Here is a 22,593-nt window from a genome sequence, read left to right as displayed (position 1 = left end):
CACACATTACACAACAAGTGAAGCAGCTGCTGCAGAGGCATTTTGGAAATTCTAGAATTATCAACCATCATTTCCCTACAGCCTGGTCATGCAAATCACCTGATCTGGACCAGTGACTTCTGGCTGTGAGGTTGTCTGAAAGATGCCATGTTGAGTGCTCTGATTACATACGTAGCTGAACTGAAGGCACGCACTGTGCAACAAATTTTGAACATGACCCCAGAGACACTCCAATCTGTTGTGGAACATGGTGTGTCTGGATTTCAACTTGTGGCAGAAAATGGTGGTCACCATAATGAGCGTCTTGTGCCTGTGCCACAGTAGTGTAAAAACTCAATTTCATTGTTGCCTTTAATGCAGTTTTTGGCCTCAGGACATTTAAAAACTGAGGTTCCCCATCTGAGGTGGTATGACTTTGCTGTGGTGGATGGGCTTACCTAACTAATAGCATCAAAACTATTGAATTCTAAAGCTGTGCTGTCATGCACATTGCCAGTATGGTTGGTTTAATGTGTAACCCATAGCCACTGTACTGCGATTCAACTGTCACTTGTAACTGAACCTACTCATGTTCTTATGCTTACAGGGCCATCTAGCGGGAAATTTTTCATTAATTTTCTCACCCACAATGTTTCTTCCTCTGTTGATAATATTCCATTCAAATTTGACATCATTCTGAGCAGCAAGTGGTTTTTTTTATACAGCATTTTGAAACTGGAATTTTGATTGTAATCAGCTTGTACATCTAATCTGACAAAGTAGAACTACAGGTTAGTCACTGCAGAAATAGTCAAACTAACAACAATGATACAGAAAGATTTTTGTATCATGAGTAGGATCGGTGTCATAGAATGGGTGAGTGTAGTAAACAGATTAATATCAGTAAAACACCTTTAGGATCTCCAGAGCTCTGAGAATGAATTGGAGATCTCCCTGGAATTGTATTTACTGCTGTTAAAAATGTCTAGTACAAGACAACAGAGAGAAGTTCCGGGCCAGGCAAAGAAAGAAGGAAAAGGAAAGAAGTTCAAAGCTGTGTGGACAGAGGAGAAATGTTAGAGAAACGTAGAACTGTAGTTTGAGACAGCATTCGAAGAAATGAAATTTGCAGTCTGGCAACAGGAACTGAAGGACACAAAGATATTATGTTCAAATGCTGAAGAATACATGATACCAAAGATTTCTTCCAACATGAGGCTTGACAAAACATGAATGTTCTCAGTAGATGCTTCACACACCTTGAAAGGTATCTTTTTCACTATAGCGTTAAAACATTTAGAATTTGTACAATAGGTTTGTTATATAATTATTAAATATAATTTTCACTGAGATGTTAGTAGATAGGTAACGAAAAAATCAAAATGAGAATGTATGGGTACTAGAGGACAGAATGAAATAAACACAGAGCACCAGATGAAGATTATACTCTGCAGTGCAAAGAGCCTCAGCTGCATGTTGTCATGGTATTTTCCTGAAGTACAATCCCTCCTAACATAAGTATTTATTTCTTTTATGTATTTGACAAAGTGTGGCATTAGGTACATGCTTTCTTACTGCTTCCTTACTAGCTTCATTTCCTAATTTACATATTATTCCGCCTGTCTTTAGCCACCACACTATTTCCTGAATAAAAAATATCTTTTCTCTGCTACATTGTTACTGGATTTTCAGGTACATAATTATTCATGTGATCCCACTAACTGAATGAAATTATCACTTTAAGCTATCTTAATTCGGAGCTCTGAGAATGGTGTACATCATCTTTAGGAGTAGCACAACAGTGAAAGTAAGACCTTTAAGAATTTCTTATCTTTGATACTAGCTGATGATGAAAGAACTGTTGAACAGGTTTTTATGCTTCCTTCTCATAAAGTGCATTCTTTTCGCTGATATGTCTCACATTGCATATTGTCTCACTTACAGCTGAAATAAAATTTATAGTATTTATTGCTTAAGAATAAAAATGATGTAAGTTCTACAACTTTTACATTATGGATAATATCAGATTTGATTTACATTGCCTATTTCCATTCACCAATGTTTTACGGCAAAATATTCTGGGTTAACTCATCATTATGAACAAAAAGGGGTTTAAGGGGCTAAACAGGAAAGTCATCAGCACCAAGAGATAGTTGCTTTGGAGTTAGTGATATCAGGCAGAAATTTGAGTGAATTGTAATAGTATGTAGAAGTGATAAAATCAAAGAACTGAAAGCAATATTGATGCCAGAGATGAAGATAGAATTCAAAGAGATGTAAAGGTATATGAGTCTGACTGGTGTGTAGGTCATAAAGCAGACAAGGGCTCCAACAGGCTTCACCTGCAGTGAGAGAAAGCTTAGCTATTTTTGACTTCTTGCCAACCCAATGCTGGGCTATGACTGTAATAGAATAATGAATATCACCTAGAAGATTCATAATAGTAAAAGTGAAAAGGGTTAAAGCATAATGGACATCAGAAGGACTGACAACAGTAAAACAGACTGCGTGACCCAATCAGGTCAGTAAGTGGGTAGGTTAGCCGAGTGTCCTCAGGGCTTAACAAGTGGCAAGGGGCATCCCTCCGATAACATTACCACCCCTGATCCATAACACACTGTATTGAAGATGGGAGCATAAAAACCTGTTCAGTTGTTCTTTCCCCTTTGGCTAGTATCAAGGATAAGGAATCCTTAAGGTTTTGTTTTCATCAGAGTTCTACTCCTAAGTAATAAAATAGAGGGGCAGAAAAATACAGGAAATAATTAAAATACAGAAATTTATAAATGTTAATAAGTAGACAGACTCACCACAATATCTTCAATCCAGTGTCTTCTTATATTTATCATTCGTATGAAAATTTCTTTTACACTAAATGTTCCATCATGGATTTTCAAATTATTTAAAATATGTTCTAGGTCATGAAAACTATCAGTCTTTATCCTTCTGTAAAAAGCATTTTCTGCATCCAGAAATGTCTTCAGCTGGTCAACATCATTCCTAGCTATGAGACTGAAATAAATTTCTCGTTCAGCCAATACCATTCTTTCACATATTGGTGGAAGATGTTCTGAAATATGCTTCACTAAAAGTTCATTTTTTCCTGCTGAAACTTTCCATAAGGCGACAAGAAAAATTAGTACTGATGCTGTGTTATCTGAATCCGATGCACTTTCAATAATTTTTGTTCTTATTACGTGACCTGAAACAATGCCAGAGCACTATCTTTAAGGCTGTTAGTTAGTTTTACTTACTTACACTTACACACACACACACACACACACACACACACACACACACACACAGATTGTGACATGATGTTAGAAAAGAATACTGTATGGATTACAAGCTGTGATTTAGTAACTGCAACTGAAAGATTTATTACCTAACAGCAGTCCACAAAGGTATGGGCAGGAATGCGTATATGACAACTATGTGAAGTTGCAAGGCTAAGACAGTAATGGAATACATAATGCTTTCTACCCAGAAGATTTATAGTAGTAAAAGAGAGAAGGCTTAAAACATAATGATAAGCACAAGGACCACAGTAGTAAAATAAAGTGAGAGAAATAATCAGGTCAGTAGATGGATAAGTACAGTCAAGTGGTGGCACAAGAAAGATCTAACCACACCTGAAGCTAATTAAAATAGAGTGGGGCAGAAGAAAGATCTAACCACATCTTAAACAAATTAAAACAGAGTACAAGAGGGAATGCCAGGGTGTCTGGCAGAGGAGGTAGGGTCAAGGCCCATGAAGGCCCCACGTACAACAGCAGACACACCAACCCAAACAAACACACTGCCCCTACCCTGAAAACAGTTTTAAATGTTATATCTGACAATAAAGACAGTTTTCTCAGAAGAAACGATGAACCAGTTGAACTATCCGTAAGTCATCTACCAGCATCAGAGGTGAAGAATGTGGGACCTGTGCTTCATATGGAGGGCCAGGAGGCTTCATTCCACCAGGATGCCTGTCTGTAAGACTCCACAACAACAACATGGGGGTGGCTCACTACATGACAGCATGACTGACATGAAGGCAATGTAGGACAGGAGATTCCTTCTCAGAGGAACTGATGGAGCAATTTCATGTAGCTGTAGTCTCTGTCATAGTGGTTAGATTATTTGAGGGGGCACTAGGCCACTATATTATCTTCCACCTCTGAGGAAGTACAGACTGTATCTGCACATGCTAATCCACACACAGGATTGTCAAAGTGAATGTTGAGCAAGTAATCTTTTCTCTAGTCATACAGTCAGTCAGTTCATTCTCCAGCATATCTATATGACTTAAGATCAGAAAGAGACAACCAAGCAGGTAGTACAACAATGGTCAGAGAGAAGATCATGACTAGCAGATATCAAAGGGTAACAAGAGTAACATCAATCAATGGCCTGGAAGAGCTCATTGAGTCACCACAAATTAAAACACAATTCATGGAGGTCAGTTCAGTAAAACATAAGTCTCTGTTAATGGCTATCAGCTCTGCTCTAAAAACAATACTCATTTCCAGAAACAAAAGCTGTTCTTGACCAGCAGGAGATGTAAAGGTATAACCCATCCTGTTGATGGTTTTAGAGCCATCCACGTAAATGATATTAGCAAACTGATTCTCCTAAAGAACTGAGATGCACTGCATGAATAAAGAATTCATTAAGCTGGATTTTTAGGAAAATGTTGTATGTTGATTACACAAGTGAAGAAGATTTGGTACCATTGAAACTGAAGAGGTAAGATACCCAGTTCGCTGAGGAAATTGTTTACAGGAATAGTCTGGACGATATCAGTAGCCAGCCAGCCAGCCATACTCCACTATGATGCACTTCATCCAATACTTAAAAAAAAGAGAGAGAGAGAAGTGTCGCTGAACTGCACACCTGCCAGCCACAGTCCAGCCTGGATGATACCAGTGCCTGGTAAATATGGAGTAGAATAGCATGATTCACACCATAAAAGGTGTGGGTGAGAAAGCAATGAAAGTTAAGGCTTTGCAAAGTGCCACTTGTAAGCTAACAAATGTGGGGTGACCATGTCATTTTTTTTCAATCAAAGAGGAGTCATAAAAACAGGATTGCATAACATCAAGAAAAAGGTACCCATGCAGAGTTCTGACTCATGATAAATCATGGTACAATGACAGAAACACATTTTTGCAGGAGAACATTCAAAACCATGGGAAAGGGTCTACCAGAGGCTCTTTGGGTGACTCCTTGGAGCTGGTGTTCAGCCAAGATTACACATTCAGAGCTATATCAAATGCAAAAGTCATTGACATAAGTATGAAGGTAGCCACTGTTCCAAAGGAAGTTGCAAGCCTCTAGAGGCTATAAGACAGAGAATAACACTCACAACACAAAGCCCTGACATATGCCATTCTCTTGGACCCATACATAGAGCTGAGCAATGTATTAACTCTAACACGAAATGAAGGTAGGGATAAAAATTGATTAATAAAACTTGAAGGCAGCTTTGTAGAAAGTCTGTTGCATTGGTTTTTTCAACCTAACCACAATGTCAGTTGTAGAACATGCTCTCCAGAAAGCACACTGACAGAGCGAGAAAGGTCCCATGATCTGAGAACCCAGCATAATTTTTGTAGTACCATCCTTTCAAGCAATTAGCAGAGGATGTTGGTCAGGCTAATTGGTCAGTAGCTGTTGATGGGTGTTGGCCTTTTGCCTGGCTTAACAATTGGGATGATGACAATGTGAAAAGAAAACACATTCTGGTCAAATATGGCTTAAGACTCTGAGTACATGGAGTCTGTGAGTTGCATTCACATGTTGGATCATCTGGTTATGAATTGAGTCAAGGCATGTGGCTATATCATGAGATCAGTTAAGAATCTCAAGCAGTTACCAGTTAGTGAACAGTTTACAATGTAATTCAGGGTTGCAGGGGGTAAAGGACAGAGAGATTTAAGGATGTCTTCAACATGGCTTTTATGCATTTGGATAGCCAAGGAAGATGAAGATGCCAAAGCCGACACATATTGGGTCATGAGGTGTTCAGCAAGAACCATGAAGGAGGAGACCTAGATTAGTTTTGATCATTGGCAGTGAGTAGACAATGGAACTTGGCCACTTCCTGGTATGAAGGTGATTATGTTTCCAAAGAGGAGATTCAGCACTCCCAGCATTACTTCTCACTGTGTTTATTTGGACAGCAAGCTGTTGCATGGAACCACTTAAAAGTGATGAGGGCATGTTGCTTGAAACATTGCAGGGCCCTTCAATGATCATGAATAGCAGTTACAATATCTTTGGTCCACCATGGTCCCAGCCACCAGTGGAGGGGTCTCATAGAAAGTGGGATAGCTGCTCCAGCAGTGTGGGTGATTGCTGGGCTGACATATCCAGCAACATTGTCAAAGTAGCTAGACATAGAGGGGAGGAAAGTGATGGCTGCAGTATACTAATGCCAGTTGACTCTTTGGAGAGCGCAGTGTGGCCACTGGTCCATTGGCCAGTTATAACAAAGTGACAGGATCAGCATAAAATGGCCAGTCACAAAAATCACTGTATAATTGCCATTGTAGCAAAGCAATTACCCTGTGGAAGAGATCTTAAGATCAATAGCTGAAAAGTTGCCATGGGTGACACTAAAGGGGATAGGGGTACTGTCATTGAGAAGAAGACAGATCAAGATTGGAAAGAAGTAGGCCAATGAGGAGGCCACTACTAGATGATGTAGTACCTGTCCCTGTCCCTGTCCCTGTCCCTCTCCCTCTCCCCCCCCCCCCCCCCCCTCCGCCTCCCCTCCCCCTTAAGGGTAGGGCATATTTAAATTGATGTAAGACATTTTTATTTGGACATATGTTTTTTGAATTTACTGGACTGGTCTTTTGCACATGCTCATCACCAGTGGCCCTGGGGTTCTGTGCAGCTGTTGTGGCAGATGGTTACATTGGGGTGAATGTAGTGGCATGGGAATCGGAAAATAAGGGTCTCTTCCATGGTATTGCAGATTATGTTCAAAGGATAGGAAAATAGTGGAACAAGAAGGGAAGATTAGAGCCCTTCAGGCTGAACTGGATAGTGCAATGGAGGAACTGATGAGGTTAAGGGGGGAGGAGGGTGAAGACAGGTGGGAAGTGGTAGCAAGGAACAGGGGCCACAGAAAGAGAACAGTATCAGACAGTTTCATCATTGGCACAAACAATAGATTTGCCTTGCTACCTCAGTCAGCTAAGGAAGAGGCTCAAGTAGCTGTAAGTGTAGTCAGCACTCAACAGACTTTCACTACGAAACCAACTGTTGCAAAAAAAAGTAGAAAGTAAGAGGAAAGTTCTGTTGTTATGAAGTAGCCATGGAAGAGGTGCGGGCCAGATTTTGCAGGAAAAATTAGGTGACAGGTACCAGGTCACAAGTATTTTCAAGCCCAGTGCATGTCTTAGCCAAGTGATAGAGGATGTAGGATCATTGTGCAAAGGTTTTACAAAGCATGATCATGTTGCGGTAGTGGTTGGAGTGGGAAACAGTATTGATAGGGATCAGGGCTACAATCCTGAGTGTTACCTGGTAAAAGTAGCATCTGCAATGAACCCTACAAATGTTGGCTTGGTTCCTGCTTTCATGTGGTATGACCGGCCCCAATTGAACAACTCTGTCAGGAGGGTCAATATGGAGCTAGATCAGCTGCTTCGAGCAGCTACTTTGTCAAACATAGGTTTGGTTCCTGTTGATGGTATTGGTAAGTGGGACTTCACAAGACATGGCCTGCATCTCAGTATAGGAAAGGGAAGGGAAGGGTAAACTGGCTGGGGTGATAGCAAAATCTTTGGGGGGGGGGGGGGGGGGGGGGGGGAAACACGGAAACTCATGGGAGAACTCTTTTAGGCTAAGATCAGTATCCAATCATCTTACACTGATTTAAATTAAGCTTAATGAAAAGTTCAGACAGGCAGGTACTAGTGATGTGAAAGTATCACAAGATTCTCATAACAGTACAGTGAAAAATAATGTTAGTATGTCACAAAATTCACATAAAAGTACAATAAAAAATAATGTTAATATATTACATCAGAATATCAGGGAATTAAAAAACAAAGTAGATGAGCTTCTTGTTTGTATAGAAGATTTAGAAACTGAGGGTGGAATAGATGAACTATGCCTGTCTGAACATCATATAGTCACAGGTATGGAAATGGTAAATGTAGGTGGATATAAGCTTTCAGCACACGTAAGTAGAGACACTATGCAGAGAGGAGGAGTTGCCATATATGTTAAAATCAGCCATAGTGTGAAAAATTTGGAAACTAAAAATTTTTGCGTAGAGCACACACAGAAGCATGTGCATGTGAGCTTAAACTAAATAAAGGCACTTTTACATTTGTAGCCATGTATAGGTCCCCATTGGTAAATTTTCAACTATTTTGCAAAAACTTGGATTATTTGTTGTGCTACCTGTCAGACAAAGAAAAGCAAATTTTGTTTGTGGGGATTTCAACGTAAGTTTTCTGAAAGAGTCAGATAGAAAGCTTGACCTTGAAGTATTACTTGGTTCTTCCAATTTGACATTAGTTATTGATTTTCCTACTCGGGTGGTACAGGAAAGCAGCACACTGATAGATAATGCTTTCATAGACCAAGATAAATTCAATCAAATAAAAACTTTTCCTGTTAAGAATGGTCTGTCTGATCACGATGCACAGCTAGTTACAGTATATGATATAGCTCCATACAGTAATGCAAAACAGTCCTCCAAAATAATGTGTTCCATTAATGACTAAACACTTCAAAATTTTAGGGAAAGCTTGCAACAGTTAGACTCGGATGAGGTGTACAGGGAACATGACGCTAATTTAAAATTTAACCTATTTCATGATACCTTTGTGAGTATATTTGAAAACAGTTTCCCTAAGAAAACAGTGAAATATAATTGTAAGAAACCATGTAAAAAGCCATGGCTTACTAAAGGCATAAAAACATCTTGAAAACAGAAAAGTATCTTATAGCTACCAGGCGTAATGATCCCGAAACAATGAAACATTATAAAAACAACTGCACTGTATTAAGAAAAGTTATTAAAAAGTCCAGAAGTATCTGCATTATGTCTGAGATTAGCACATCTGATAATAAAATTAAAACAATTTGGAATATTGTGAAAAGAGAAACAGGGCAACCGAGAGAACAGGAAGACTGTATTTATATCGAACACAATGAAAAGTTTGTTAACAAGAAGTCAGAAGTAGAAAACATTTTTAATAATCATTTTTTAAGTGTTGTAGAGAAAATAGGTTCCAGCTATTCATTAGAAAATGAAAGGCAGTACATGGAAGAGGCAGTACCTATGCAATTTGATAAAATTGAAATTCAACCCACCTCTCCTACTGAAATTATGAAAATAATAAATTCACTCAAAAGTAAATGCTCACATGGAATTGATGGCATTTCCAACAGAGTACTAAAAGCTTGATCCCAACAAATAAGTAGGATTCTCAGCCACATGTGTGGCAGCTCACTGAAATGGAATTTTTCCAGATAGACTAAAATATGCTATTGTTAAACCATTGCATAAAAAAGGGGATAGATCTGATGCTAACAACTACCACCCAATCCCACTTCTGACTGCTTTATCCAAAATTCTTGAAACAGTAATGTATTCAAGAGTAGCATCACATATTTGTAAAAATGAACTACTAACAAAATGTCAATTTGGTTTTCAAAAAGGCTTTTCAACAGAAAATGCTATATATGTTTTCACTGATCAAATATTAAATGCAATGAGTAACCGAACATCACACATTGGGATATTTTGTGATCTCTCAAAGGCTTTTGATTGTGTGAATCATGAAATTCTTCTAGATAAGCTTAAGTATTGTGGGACAGTGCACACAAATGTTTTAATTCATACTTAACTGGAAGAATGAAGAAGGTTGAAATTAACAGTACAGATAGTCTACAAAAACCAGCAGAGTCCTCTAACAGGGGAGGTACCAAGAATGGTGTCCCACAGGGTTCAGTTTTGGGTCCCTTATTGTTCTTAATATATAATAATGACTTGCCACTCTATATCCATGAAAATGCAAAGTTAGTTATTTTTGCTGATGATACAAGTACAGTAATTACACCCAAGAAGCAAGAATCAGCTGAGGAAATTGCAAATAATGTCTTTCAGAAAATTATTAAGTGGTTCTCTGCAAATGGACTCTCACTAAATTTTGAGAAAACACAGTTTATACAATTCTGTACAGTAAATGGCATAACACTATTGATAAATATAGACTATGAATGGAAGTCTGTTGCTAAGGTAGAATACTCACAATTTCTGGGTGTGTGCATTGATGAGAAATTGAACTGGAAGAAACACATCAATGATCTGCTGAAACAGTTGCGTTCAGCTACTTATGCTATTAGGGTTATCGCAAATTTTGGTGATAAACATATTAGTAAATTAGACTACTATGCCTATTTTCATTCACTGCTTTTATATGGCATCATATTTTGGGGCAATTAGTCATTAAGAGAGAAAGTATTCATTGCACAAAAGGGTGTAATCAGAATTATAGCTGAAGCCCATCCAAGATCACCTTGCAGACATTTATTTAAGGAAATCGGGATATTCACAGTACCTTCGCAATACATATATTCACTTATGGAATTTCTCATTAATAACCCATCCCAGTTCAAAAATAACAGTGAAGTGCATAGCTACAACACTAGAAGAAAGGATGATATTCACTATTCTGGATTAAATCTCACTTTGGCACGGAAAGGGGTAAATTATGCTGCTACAAAAATCTTTGGTCATTTGCCAAATAGTATTAAAAGTCTGACAGATAGCCAACCAACATTTAAAAGCAAATTAAAAGAATTTCTGAATGACAACTCCTTCTGCTCAATAGATGAATTCTTAGATATGAAGTAGTAAATATAAATGAGGTAAATCATGTTTTCATATATCTGTGACATATTTTGATGCCAAAGACATCAATATCATCATTTCTTGTGTAATTTTATTTTGTTTTGGTAATGTGTGTGATCTCCATGTTTCTTTTGCTCATTGCTAATAAATATATAAAAATTTATGTTTCATTTGAAAGACTGCTTCATCTTTGGATGAGGATATTTGTAAAAAAAGAAAAATATTGGTGATAAAAATGTCTTTCATCAACTATATGGAAGATGCGAGACACGTTGAATACAAAACACATTATATCCCCAAGTAGGAGAAAGGGGAAAAGATTAAAGTGGCCATCTCAAGTTATGTCAGTGTCCTGGTCAGGGGTAAACAGATGTTCTATATGGTAACTGGCAGGGTCATTCACACTCACATTGCTGCAGCTTCTAATGTGGTACAGAGAGGCATTCACTCTCTGACTTCTGTGCAAATTAATGTAAGACCATGTCAGATGCTCTCTCAGAGCGAATATAGTTCCAACAGAAAGCACAGTGACCTTGAAGGGCTGGGGAATAATCATCAGTGAAATGCATTTCTTGAAGCAGGGGAGAGGGATGTTTACTAGCTCCAGGGTCTCAGAGTAGCCTTCTGGTGCAATTTATTTTTTTCCTATTTAACAATGCCGAGTCTGGCCATCCTGATTTAGGTTTTCCGTGATTTCCCTAAATCGCTCCAGGCAAATACCAGGATGGTTCCTTTGAAAGGGCATGGCTGACTTCCTTCCTCATCCTTCTCTAATCTGATGAGACCAATGACCTCGCTGTTTGGTCTCTTCCCCCAAACAACCCAACCCAACCTCTTTAACAACTTTAGAAGGTCTGGACTTTTGTAAGGGCTTATCAACTGTGAGTGTAATAGGAACTGAAGAGGAGCAGGCAGCTTTGAGACCAGCAGTCTGTAGCTCCTTAAGCTACTGGTTGGTCTGTACTTCTGGGGAGCCCTTTCACTGGTACATGCTTGGGGGGGGGGGGGGGGGGGGGGGCATGCGGCATCCCCAGTCATGAGCGGAGAGTTGAGATCCCCAGAGGTATTTTCTCTTTAGTGTAGTCATAACAAAGCACATTTTTTAAAATCCTGAGGTGATTTGTTTATTTCTAGCATTTTCACCACATGTAATGCTTGTGTGAGAGTCTCAGCAGTGTAAGTTACAGTTCAAACCTACAGGAATTTGAATATCAACATATTCACATTTGAGTACTATTTGTCATAAGGACAGGCATAACTGAAAGTCATAACCATTTACTAGCCCATTTTGATCCATCATATACTTTGATGGTTCATGGGTTACAGGCTAAGTCAAGTGAAGACAGGGAAAGCCAGTGTTGCATGAACCAAAAGATGAGAGGGCCTACATCCCACATGGTTTAATTTAGTTGCTTGGCTACCATACTTCATTGCTAAGGCAATGGAGGGAGGAAGTATTCAAGGTACTGCCAGTGACCTGACCACAGTTATGGCAACATTCAGTGCTATTGGGATGGGATGCAAGTGGCCCTACTTTTTTTGTGTTCCTACATATGAGAGGCCTTAAGTTCCTGGGCCTTACGTTCTTTTATTAAGGTAGCATACTTTCGTAATTGGAGCATGTAATAATTTAGTAAACAGACACAGAACAGTGATTGCTCACATGGCAAGTTTTCATGAAGCAACTGACCACAGTCCCAATAAATTAGACTGTTTGCAGAACAGGAAGATATATGCATGACACATTGGCATTTAAAGCACGGCATCAGGGGTGAGAATTATGGATTCACATCAAAACAATAGACCATTATTTTAGCTTTCTTGGGACATGAACATTCTTGAAAGTTGAGGTGTCAATCTTGTTTAGTGGGCATCGATGTAGGCAATGTACAAAGTAGACCCCATGCTTCTCCAACTGTTTGCAGAATTCCTCATCCATCTGGACTGTTACGTCCTGGTGAAAAATTATATTCTGTACCATGTTCAAGTCCTTATGCAATCTTGTGGTAACATGTATGTAAACCTGTTTCTTCCAAGGGAATAATGCCCAGGAACAATTAGGAGCTGCCTACTTTAATTAAGACAGAATCATTTCATAGCTTACTTCACGGAAAAGATTTCTCCAAATACATTTTCAGTATTACCTACCACGAACACGGATTTAGTAGATAGAAAGAATCCTCCATCAGTTGAGGTGTACACCAGGAACTGAGGGGAGTATATTTCTGCTGTTTCATGCAGGTGTAAAGGAAGAGGAGCCAGGTCAGGATGCGAGTGGGAGGTGTTGTAATGGAGGTTTCTGAAATTAAAGTGCGAAATTCATTGAACTTTAGTGTATTCTCAATAATAAGGATACAAAAGGGCTCGCCTGGAGGCAGAAGTAAAGTTCGACTGCCAGTCTAGGTGGATGAATAAAACAGAGGAATAGGAAGCATGAAAAGAGGTGGTTCACATTTGTGTGGTTGGTGGTCAGTCCTGGTGAACAGGGCCGGAGAGCTCTAGTCGTCCGCTCTAGCCAAAAACTGAAGTACAAGAGGGTGTCTACACTGCATACTACCCTCCAAGAGTCTCCATCAATCACACGTGTGACTCAGCTCCCACATACCCTATTAGTTGTCTGGATAGTGTGTGTAGCTACTGTTACTGGGAAAGGCAGAAAGAGTCATCTGATGTTAACTTATTCAGTAAAAGGAAGAGTGACATGATACTGACGCTTACAGGATCCATCAAACAAGTGTGTCACCATGAAAACTCATGTTGAGAAAGTGTTTGAAAGCTGTGGCTGGTACCCTTCAAATAAAATTTCTTCTAAAGCATTTGGAGACTGGATGGGCACCCTATACGGTTTGATTCTGCTTTCCTCCCATGATGGTGGCCAAGAAGGGAAAGTTCTTGGAACTGTAAATATCTGCACTGAAGCATTCAGATCCATCTGCAGAGACTATAGGGAGCCTCATGGCCACCAGCTAATAACTTAAATCTTTTCCCTGTGTAAGATATCTGTCCCGGTGCCATCTACTTCTGTTGAGGATTCTCCCCAAGGGTGCCACCGAGCCAGAGCAATGGCCACTGACTTGATGGTCATTGCTCAGAGTCACACTGCCCGCAAATGGGCAGGTAACTACAATGCACAATGAGGTAACAGTTCAGGCAACCATAATGGATTCCCTGCATAATCAGTGGACTACCACCCACAGGTACCTGGCACCTCCACACATGGACTGGCTACCACACTTAGTATTCGATGATCAGCATGGCCCACACTTCAGAAAAAATTGGAAAAAGTGGAGGTAAAATCTGGATGTGGGAACCAAACATAAAGTAATCAAACAAATAAATGCTTTGGACTAGAGGAGACCAGTACCTAAAAAGCAGAAGCATTGACTCATCAATGGGCACAACAAAAAAGTAATCCTTTTTCGAGCTAGAACACACACACACACACACACACACACACACACACACACACACACACACACACACACACACCCTAGTGAGTAGAGGGAGAAAGAGGTGAGAGGCAGGGAAAGGATTTCAGGTTTGGTAGCTAGTGGCTTGATGGGAGGCTGCAAGTTTGTCGGCTTGGAATGTGGGAGGGAGATGTGACAGGTGCACAGGCCAGGCAAGTGATGCATGGCTGTCCAGTAGCACAACATACAGCTGAGCATAACATACTCAATTTCAATTGCTACCTCATTACCTGGGACAAATGGGTTCTTCTCTCCGCCACCAGCTTCTCTGAACTACGCAGATTGGGGGGAGGGGGATCCTTCCAAAACATTCTTCGTTCCAGTCATTGTCCTGATCTCATCTGCAGTAACCCACTGTCCCCACAGCTTCCATCCAAGTTTTCCCTTCCTCTGTCCAGTCACCATCTCCCATTTCATATCCCCACATCACCTTTAGTCCCACTGGCTCTGGTAACTGTGCACCACATGCCTTGCTCATGTGCCTGCCACCCCTCCCTCCCGCATTCTTAGTGAGCAATACAACTACCTCCCTCTGAGCTGCTAGTCACCCATCCCCAACCCCTCTCCCTGCCACCCCTGCCTCTCTCGCCCTCTACCCATCCTTCCCGAAACAACCCCCACCCTAGCTTAGTCCACCTGCCGAAATGCAGCACATGCATATAGTGTCCAGCTGGCACTATGTAGGGGCACGTGTGAGTTTGCACGTGTGTACACGTGTGTGTGTGTGTGTGTGTGTGTGTGTGTGTGTGTACTCTAGTTTGAAAAAGGATTACCCCAAAACCTAGCAAGCTTTGTTTCTTTTTCACGTGCACCTGTCAATGACTCAAAGCTCCTGCTTCTCAGTGAGTGATCTCCTTGAACATTCGATCTTCATCCAACAAGTCACTAAGGAAATACAGATTGATCCAGAGAGAGTCCCATGTTATCTGGACAAGCCTAATAGAACTGGGATGTGACAAATGCTGCAGAGATTGCCTAATAACAACTATTTTAACTCTACAGCCATCCACCATACAGGCATGCAGAACACATTGAGGTTGAGACTCTTTTCTCATTTCTTTAAAAACTTTTTTACGTTCTTCCATCATTTTGACCCAAGCCATTATGTCAAGGACTCACTTTTTGAGACACATGGCATTCTACCATTACATTTAACAGTGGTTGCTGAAGTTTGCTTAGAGCTTAAGATTGCAGAAGAATAACAGCACTGACAAGTCCCGATCTAAGGAACCTCAGGCTAGCCAAATGTGACCTCAGCCACCAAGGACTGAATTCATGGGATGCTTGCCATTTTGGTTCATCTGAGTGGCACATGTACATTATGGAATGCTACAGATACAGCTACCATTACCCTCCAATGAGAACAGAGAACTGTTCCAACACCTTGGAATTTTGGTCTCCATTTATAACACCATTATTCTGAAACTCTGGAGATAAAAACAGATTGCTCAAATTGATCTATCTAGTCCAAATGAATGCTCACTTCATCAAACTTCACAGTTTTATAAAATTATATTCTGTATGTCTGTCTGTCTGTCTGTCTCTATATTAATATAAATATATTTTTTCTTCTTTACTTCCCTCATAATTATGTTTATTTTATGTTGAACCCCTCACTCACCTCCCACAACTTTTTCTCACATACACTGGTGTCCAAAATTTAAGTAACAAACTGCTATCTCCCCATCCTGTATCTAATTCATGATATAATCATACAAACTGTAAACAGATGTTGTTAAGATCATGTACTGCATGGAAGATGGCATTTCGATCAATGGACAACCAGCAATGACGTCAGGGCACCTATCAAGCAGGGTAGTGTTTGCATCCACAATCACTACGTACACAGTCACAGACAGTGCAGTTTGGCACAGTGCAGATGCCTACAGGCTGTCTGTTGTGGAGGGCCATAGGAAGAATGGAAGCAGAAGTTGCAAACTGGTGTGGCCTGATGGCACAATGTGAATTGTTCTGTTGTTTCTCTCATGAGGAGACGTGTGACATCAGAAAGAGTGGACCATTATTTGGCTGTACGGGCATGACGGTACCACCTTAGTACTGCAGTGTAACTGGCATCTGACCTTTCAGCATCTCCTGGATGTGTTGTATCGAGGCAAACGATGTGCAAAAGGCTTCAGCAGAGCAGCCTTTATTGTTGGAGACCTCCTGTCTGTTTACCTCAAGTTTACCTCTTGTATGTCTTCACAGAATGTAATATCTAGAGTGGAGCTGTCAACATGCCACCAGGACGGTTGAACAGTGGGCCAATGTCCTTTTCACAAATGAGCATCAATTTGGTCTGGAGAGCGATTCTCAACAGATTCACATCTGGAGGGCACATGGAACATGATTTTGGGACCCAAATATTGTGGAAAGAGACTGATGTCACGGAGGAACCCTAATGGTGAGGGTAGGTATTATCTTGACCACTTGAGTAACTCTTCATGAAATTGTATGGGCGACTCAGCAAGATTTAACTGGTGTCAGGTACTGTGAGGAGATCTTGGGATCTCATGCGTGGTGGTTGTAAGGTGCTGTGGGCTTAGACTTCATACTGATGGATGATAATGCTCGACCTCATAGAGCAAGGGCAGTTGATGTTTTTTTGGAAACAGAAGATATTGCATGCATAGCATGGCCTGCTCGCTCTCTCAATTTGAATCCCATAGAGCATGTCTGGGATGCATTAAGGAGATAAGTTGCATCACACCAGCATCCACCAACCTCTCTCCAAGACTTGTGAGCAGCTCTGCAGGAAGAATGGGAGTTATTGCCTCAATATGAGATTGATGAAATCATTCACAGCACATTCCATCATTGTTGCTCTTTATTGGTGCCAGAGGTGATCACTCCCCATACTGAGCACATTAACCAGTTGTCAGAACGTGTGTGCAAATCTGTTAAGTTGGAAAAAAAAAAAAACAAAGAACATTTTTGTCTACCATTATGCATGTTGCAGTTGATTACATTCTGTATTCTTTACATGGTTTCTACTTTACTATTACCTGTTTATAATGTTTTGTAGCAAAACAAATGCAAACCTTGCAAAATTTCAATTTGTTGATTTAATTTTGGACACCAGTGTATTTCATTACTTATTTTGTCTGTCATTTTCATTTTGTTGTTATGATTACTATAAAATTTAACACTCTTCTTTCACATAATGATTACAATCATTTCATTAAAGCACTGGAATAAGTGTGGTGGCTGTTCTGATTCCTTTCCAGTATTTCTTATGACTCCTGATCCAGGATTCAAGTGATTTTTCTTTCTCTCCTTTCCTTTTTAGTTCCTATCTTTTGCTTGAGACTGGAAAAAGTAATATTTTAATGTTTTAAAACTAAATATTAAGTCATTGTTTTAATTGTGTGGCTTTCAAGCCTGCTTCAGCTGTTTCTGCTTTGGTCACTAGTATGTACTATTGTTGAATGAAGGAATGAGTTTCTGGGGAGGTTGAAAGGGACTAGACATCAAGGTCATCCATCCCTGTTTTCCTTTAATAAACAAAGCCTAAAGAAGGATAAAAAAGTATGGAGAAGCAATTTGATGTTTTCCAAGGCAGAAAGCTATGTCAAAAGTGGAGAGACAGAAAGAAAATGTCAAAAGGTAAGGAATGCAATGAGTGAGGAGAGGTGTGCTGGTCTGAAACAGCCCAAGATCCCCCCTTCCGCAGGTCTAGTCCCTTCCCCAACAGCAATAAAATACAGACTTAAAGCTCAAGTCACAGAAGTAAAACACAAAGGTGAAAGGTAATAAATGCAGTGGAATGGGATAGAGGTGCACTGGCCAGAAACATCTGGAGGCCCCCGAATCCAGTCCTGCGGTGGTAAGTCAACTCCCACAACTGTCCAGTTGCCCGCCAGATACTGACTGAATGTTCAAGTTACAGAATGGCAAAGGGGAGACAAAACCATGCTGACAGGCTTTAAATGAGTGTATATAAATCGTTCTCATATAAAACATAATGCCTGGCCTGCCACTTTGACTTCATCACCAATGGTAGAGAAAAAGAGTTGTCAAGCTTCTCAGCTGCAAAGTTGGAGCACTCTTAAAAGGAAATGGATCACCACAGGAGTGTTTCAATGACAATGGGGTGGATCCTCTCACCTGAGCATACAAGCATGAGTCAACAATGTATGGCCAATACATAGTAAACAATGGACAATAAATTCCCTTACAGAAGGGCGAAGGCAAAATTGTCTTGCAGTCAGGGGTTCCTTTATGGTATGTTGCCTGTTTGTACTGGCCAAAGAGACTAATTCAAAATTATAAGCCTCGAAAGGCTGAAAACATTGTATTGACCACAATTCAGATCTCGGTATCCTAATCTCCAGTGTTTTCATTACTGTAGCATCCTTTGCTAACCACTCTGCAAGGTCGTTTTCCAGAATCTCTAGGTGATTTGGGGTCCAGAGGAATACAACTGTGCTCCCAGTAATGTAGATGTGGGAAAGACACTATGTATGGTCAAAACTAATGGGTTCTGTGAACAGAATTGGTTTTTGACCTGCAGGCTGCGTAGAAAGTCACTAAAGATCAGGAAATCTTAATGAATGCAAATATACTGAAAGGCTTGGATAATGTCCACTAATTCTGCTATGAAAAATGCTACATCCAAATGGTCATGAATATTGTTCATGGCTTCTGAAATGTGTGAATACACAGCAGATGTGATTGTCAACCTCTGAGTCAATAGCACAGATGACTGTAGAACACGGAAATTTATCAAGAACTGAGAAAAATTAATGCTGAAAGGTGTATCATTTCATCACTTCCTTTGATCCTATTGAAAGGGCTAGTTGGATCTTTGGATGAGGTATGCACCATGGGAGGAATTCGGCAAAGGTAACCTAATTCGAAGGTTCAATGGAAGAAATCGAAAGTCAAAGTAAAGAGACTCCAAGTGAACTGCTGTTGACACACTGGACCTGGGGGACCTAGTGGGAGGCGGTTTCCCCCTTTCAAGAAAAGGATGTAGTGAATTGGGTGTTCATAGTAGCTGTGGGTGCATATGACATATTTTGCAGTAACTGCTGACATCTGATTCATAGACAAGGAATCCCAGTACCTACCAGAAGGCTGTCCACAGGGCTCATCTAAAAGATGTCAGTTGCGAGTCAGACCAAGTAGTGGTGAACTGGATCCACTATCTGTAATGTCGAAGAGACGGTGGATCTGGAAGTCAGACATCTGTAACCTGTACGAGATAGGATTAGTACTTTGTACAGGCACAAGAGCATGGAGCAATACACATCCCACGAGGGGTGACTGAGGTAGTGGAGCATATCAAGTCTTTTTAAGCTTGCAAATATGTTGTAACAACATCAGCTGGGCGGGAAATAAAATTCAAAGAAACAATTTGACTGTACCTTACTTAGCAATTCATTTTCAACGCGAAGTTCTGGTTGTGAGTGAACAGTTTTACATTGGCAGAAGTCCATGACAAGTCTTAGTAGTGAAAAACTTGATACTGAGTGTGAGAGTCCAGGATTGTGCTTTCTTGGTGGTGATTTGCAACTGGTATACAACAAGATGAACTGTAGTAAATACTAATGTAGTCAACATATATGGGCGGCAAGACCATAGGCCCCACCGCCTCTGCAAGCCTATTAATTGCTATCAGGAAAAGTGTCACACTCAGCAAGGATCCCTGTGAGACACCATTCCAAATATCCATGGAGCACTGGCTAATGACATGCCACAAACCGGGGTAAGTACGCTAACAAGGTTCAGAGGAAGGTAACCCTCAGTTGAGGGAGCAGGGGGTGTAATAAGAACAGAAGGAAAGGTTGGGTCATGTTGACACTCTTCTAGGAGGGCAGGGGTTGGGGAGGGGGGAGGCAATGTTACTGAGCCTCTTCCAGGAGAATAATGTCGATGATTGAGTAGCTGTTAGTGATTAATGCAGCTGCTTGAGAGTTTCCTAATGGATGCTACTTCTCCAAATTTTTTGTCAATAAATGAAGAATAATGGTTTCGTACTCCAAAAAAAGCTCATCATCAGTTCAGATACAAACTAGGTACCAAGGGAAGTATTTCTCACCATCTCTGTCTAATTTACTTTCCTGCCAGGGTGTAGCCAGAGAAGGGAAAGCCTTTGGGTCATACCTTCTTGCATTTCACTGATCCATTCTGTTGACTGAGTCTGCTGGGGCCTTGCCACCAACGTGCAAAAGTGTGATCCTAATCATTGAGGATTGTCCACCATGGTATGGCCCACTATAATCAGGGGCTCTCTACATTGGTGCCACCTTGTCACAACAACAGCTGTCTGGAGTGGTAACTACTGCTCAGAGGTCTTGTGATCCAAACTCGACAGGCTCATACTACTTAGCATCCATGGGGAGATTGCAGCTTCTGCACAAACAGTATGTTTCCTACATTGTTATGAGGCTATGACCATGCTGGTACCTGACATCTCCGCTACAATGGACTATCTACCATGTTAGGCTTTGAGTGTCTAATTTAACTACTCACTGAAGAATTGCTTGAGAGAGAACTGCAAAATGTGTGGAACATATGCCACGATGGGCAATCTCCTCTACACTGACCACACAATTGTAAGACCCAACATATGTTAGCTAAAAAAATTGGGGAAGATCTAAAAATAAAAATATTAAATAAGGAACTTTAGTGAATATGTGAGAAAAAAACATAGCAGCCATCCTTCAGACCAAGTCAGAGAAAAGGTGCTGTCAGAGAATAGAATTACAGCGCAAGAAAGTAATGAGTACTGGAATGGCGCACGTTCTCGTAATCACCACACATGTAGCCGCAAAATAGTTGTGTGGACCAGCGAACTGATAGCTGCAAGGTTTGCTTTTGATAGGAAAAAAGTAAGCAGTGTTGCATGGGCTTGGGGTCCCATGTTTGTCAATCACATACTCGCCAACAAAAGAACTGTAAGTCCTCAGGGAGTGCAATTACTGTTGTTGTCTCAAATGCTGTTAAATGTAACCTGCAGAAATCTACAATATCAGCACAGTTGTAGTATATGAAGAACTGAATCATTAACAGTTGTCATACTTACTTGAGGTAGGGATATCTTTTGTTTCATTTGATGCACCGCAACTGAATTTCTCCATATTTTCAATACATGCATCAATACATTCCTTGTAAATGTCTTGCAGTTCATTGTCACTTTCATTAAAGTATGGTGACCAAATACACATAAGTTGTTGGATAATGAAATTTGCTAGCACAGGATACTTAAGCAGACAATCACACAAAAACTTATGGGCATGCATGGAAAAGCATTGTACAGGTGTTGCTATTTTGTCTGCAAATAAGGTCTGGCTGTAAAGATGAGTAAGTTCCTGAAACAAAACATAAAAAACAAGGGGGTAAATGTATTAACTTCCAACTAATCAAAGACTGGGCTAATTTTTTTCTCCAGTTATGTAAATATGCAACCACCAGATAATTAATTTGAAAGTATACAATATTATTTGGCATATTTACTGGGGCCTATTAATAATGTGAATGGCGGCTCAAATCCAAATTATTGCATTTATTTTTGCTTGTCTAAGTCCTGTTTTAATTTCTCAAGAAGGCTATCACTACCACACACTCCACAGTAGAGTGAAATACTCATTTTGAAATTGATATAAAATTAGTCAAGTAATACCACCATATCGTATTGTATTGTGTGGAACTGGGGACCTAGAAACGACAGAGAGGCTTCGTCCCCACCGTAGCCCTCAGTGGTTCACAACCCCACAACGGGCTACAGCAGTCCACTTTACCCCACTGCCGCCCTACACTGGACCCAGGGTCATTGTGCGGTTCGGCCCCCAGTGGACCCACTGGGAACATCTCACACCAGACAAGTGTAACCCCCACTGTTTGCGTTTTAGAGTAATTATGTTGTATGTGTACGTGGAGAAAGTGTTTCCGCAGCAATTGTTGAAATAGTGTAACTGAGGCGGAATAAGGGGAACCAGCTCGCATTTGCCGAGGCAGATGGAAAACCACTTTAAAAACCATCCACAGACAGGCTGGCCCACTGGACCTCAACACTAATCTGCCGGGTGGATTTGTGCCGGGGACCGGCATTCCTTCCCACCCGGAAAGCAGTGCGTTAGATCACTTGGCTAACTGGGCGGGCTAATACCACCATATACTTTCTTCCCCTATTACTAATCCACTATGAAGGGGGGTCTCTGTGGACTTTGAGAAAATAGAAGAGAAGAAGTGGCAAATTAAAGTGGTGCTATTAGGTTTGTTCAAAGCAATCAGTTGGTGGGGTATTGTGTGCTAAAGGAGGTTCAAGTT

The 22,593-nt window shown here is 40.5% G+C and overlaps 2 protein-coding genes across 2 annotated transcripts in view; both read right to left on the bottom strand.

Moving 5' to 3' along the window:
- LOC126470466 (zinc finger FYVE domain-containing protein 26) overlaps positions 1 to 2,892 on the bottom strand; it is a 370,429-nt gene extending 367,537 nt beyond the window's left edge. Inside the window, exon 1 of the mRNA XM_050098326.1 lies at positions 2,790 to 2,892. Coding sequence (XP_049954283.1) covers positions 2,790 to 2,828 — 39 coding nt within the window. The 5' untranslated portion in view covers positions 2,829 to 2,892. The remainder of the gene's footprint in view (positions 1 to 2,789) is intronic.
- LOC126471025 (uncharacterized) lies at positions 2,846 to 21,622 on the bottom strand. Its single transcript, XM_050099086.1, has 3 exons — positions 21,350 to 21,622; positions 2,909 to 3,181; positions 2,846 to 2,850 (listed from the first exon to the last, which is right to left on the bottom strand). The coding sequence occupies exons 1-3, from the start codon at positions 21,564 to 21,566 to the stop codon at positions 2,846 to 2,848; spliced, it is 495 nt and encodes a 164-aa protein (XP_049955043.1). The 5' UTR covers positions 21,567 to 21,622.
- Positions 21,623 to 22,593: the final 971 nt, after the last annotated feature.

This window comes from Schistocerca serialis, chromosome 3 (genome assembly GCF_023864345.2).
Source record: "Schistocerca serialis cubense isolate TAMUIC-IGC-003099 chromosome 3, iqSchSeri2.2, whole genome shotgun sequence".
In the NCBI taxonomy this organism is placed as follows: domain Eukaryota; kingdom Metazoa; phylum Arthropoda; class Insecta; order Orthoptera; family Acrididae; genus Schistocerca; species Schistocerca serialis.
This window is presented reverse-complemented; position numbering and strand designations above follow the sequence as displayed.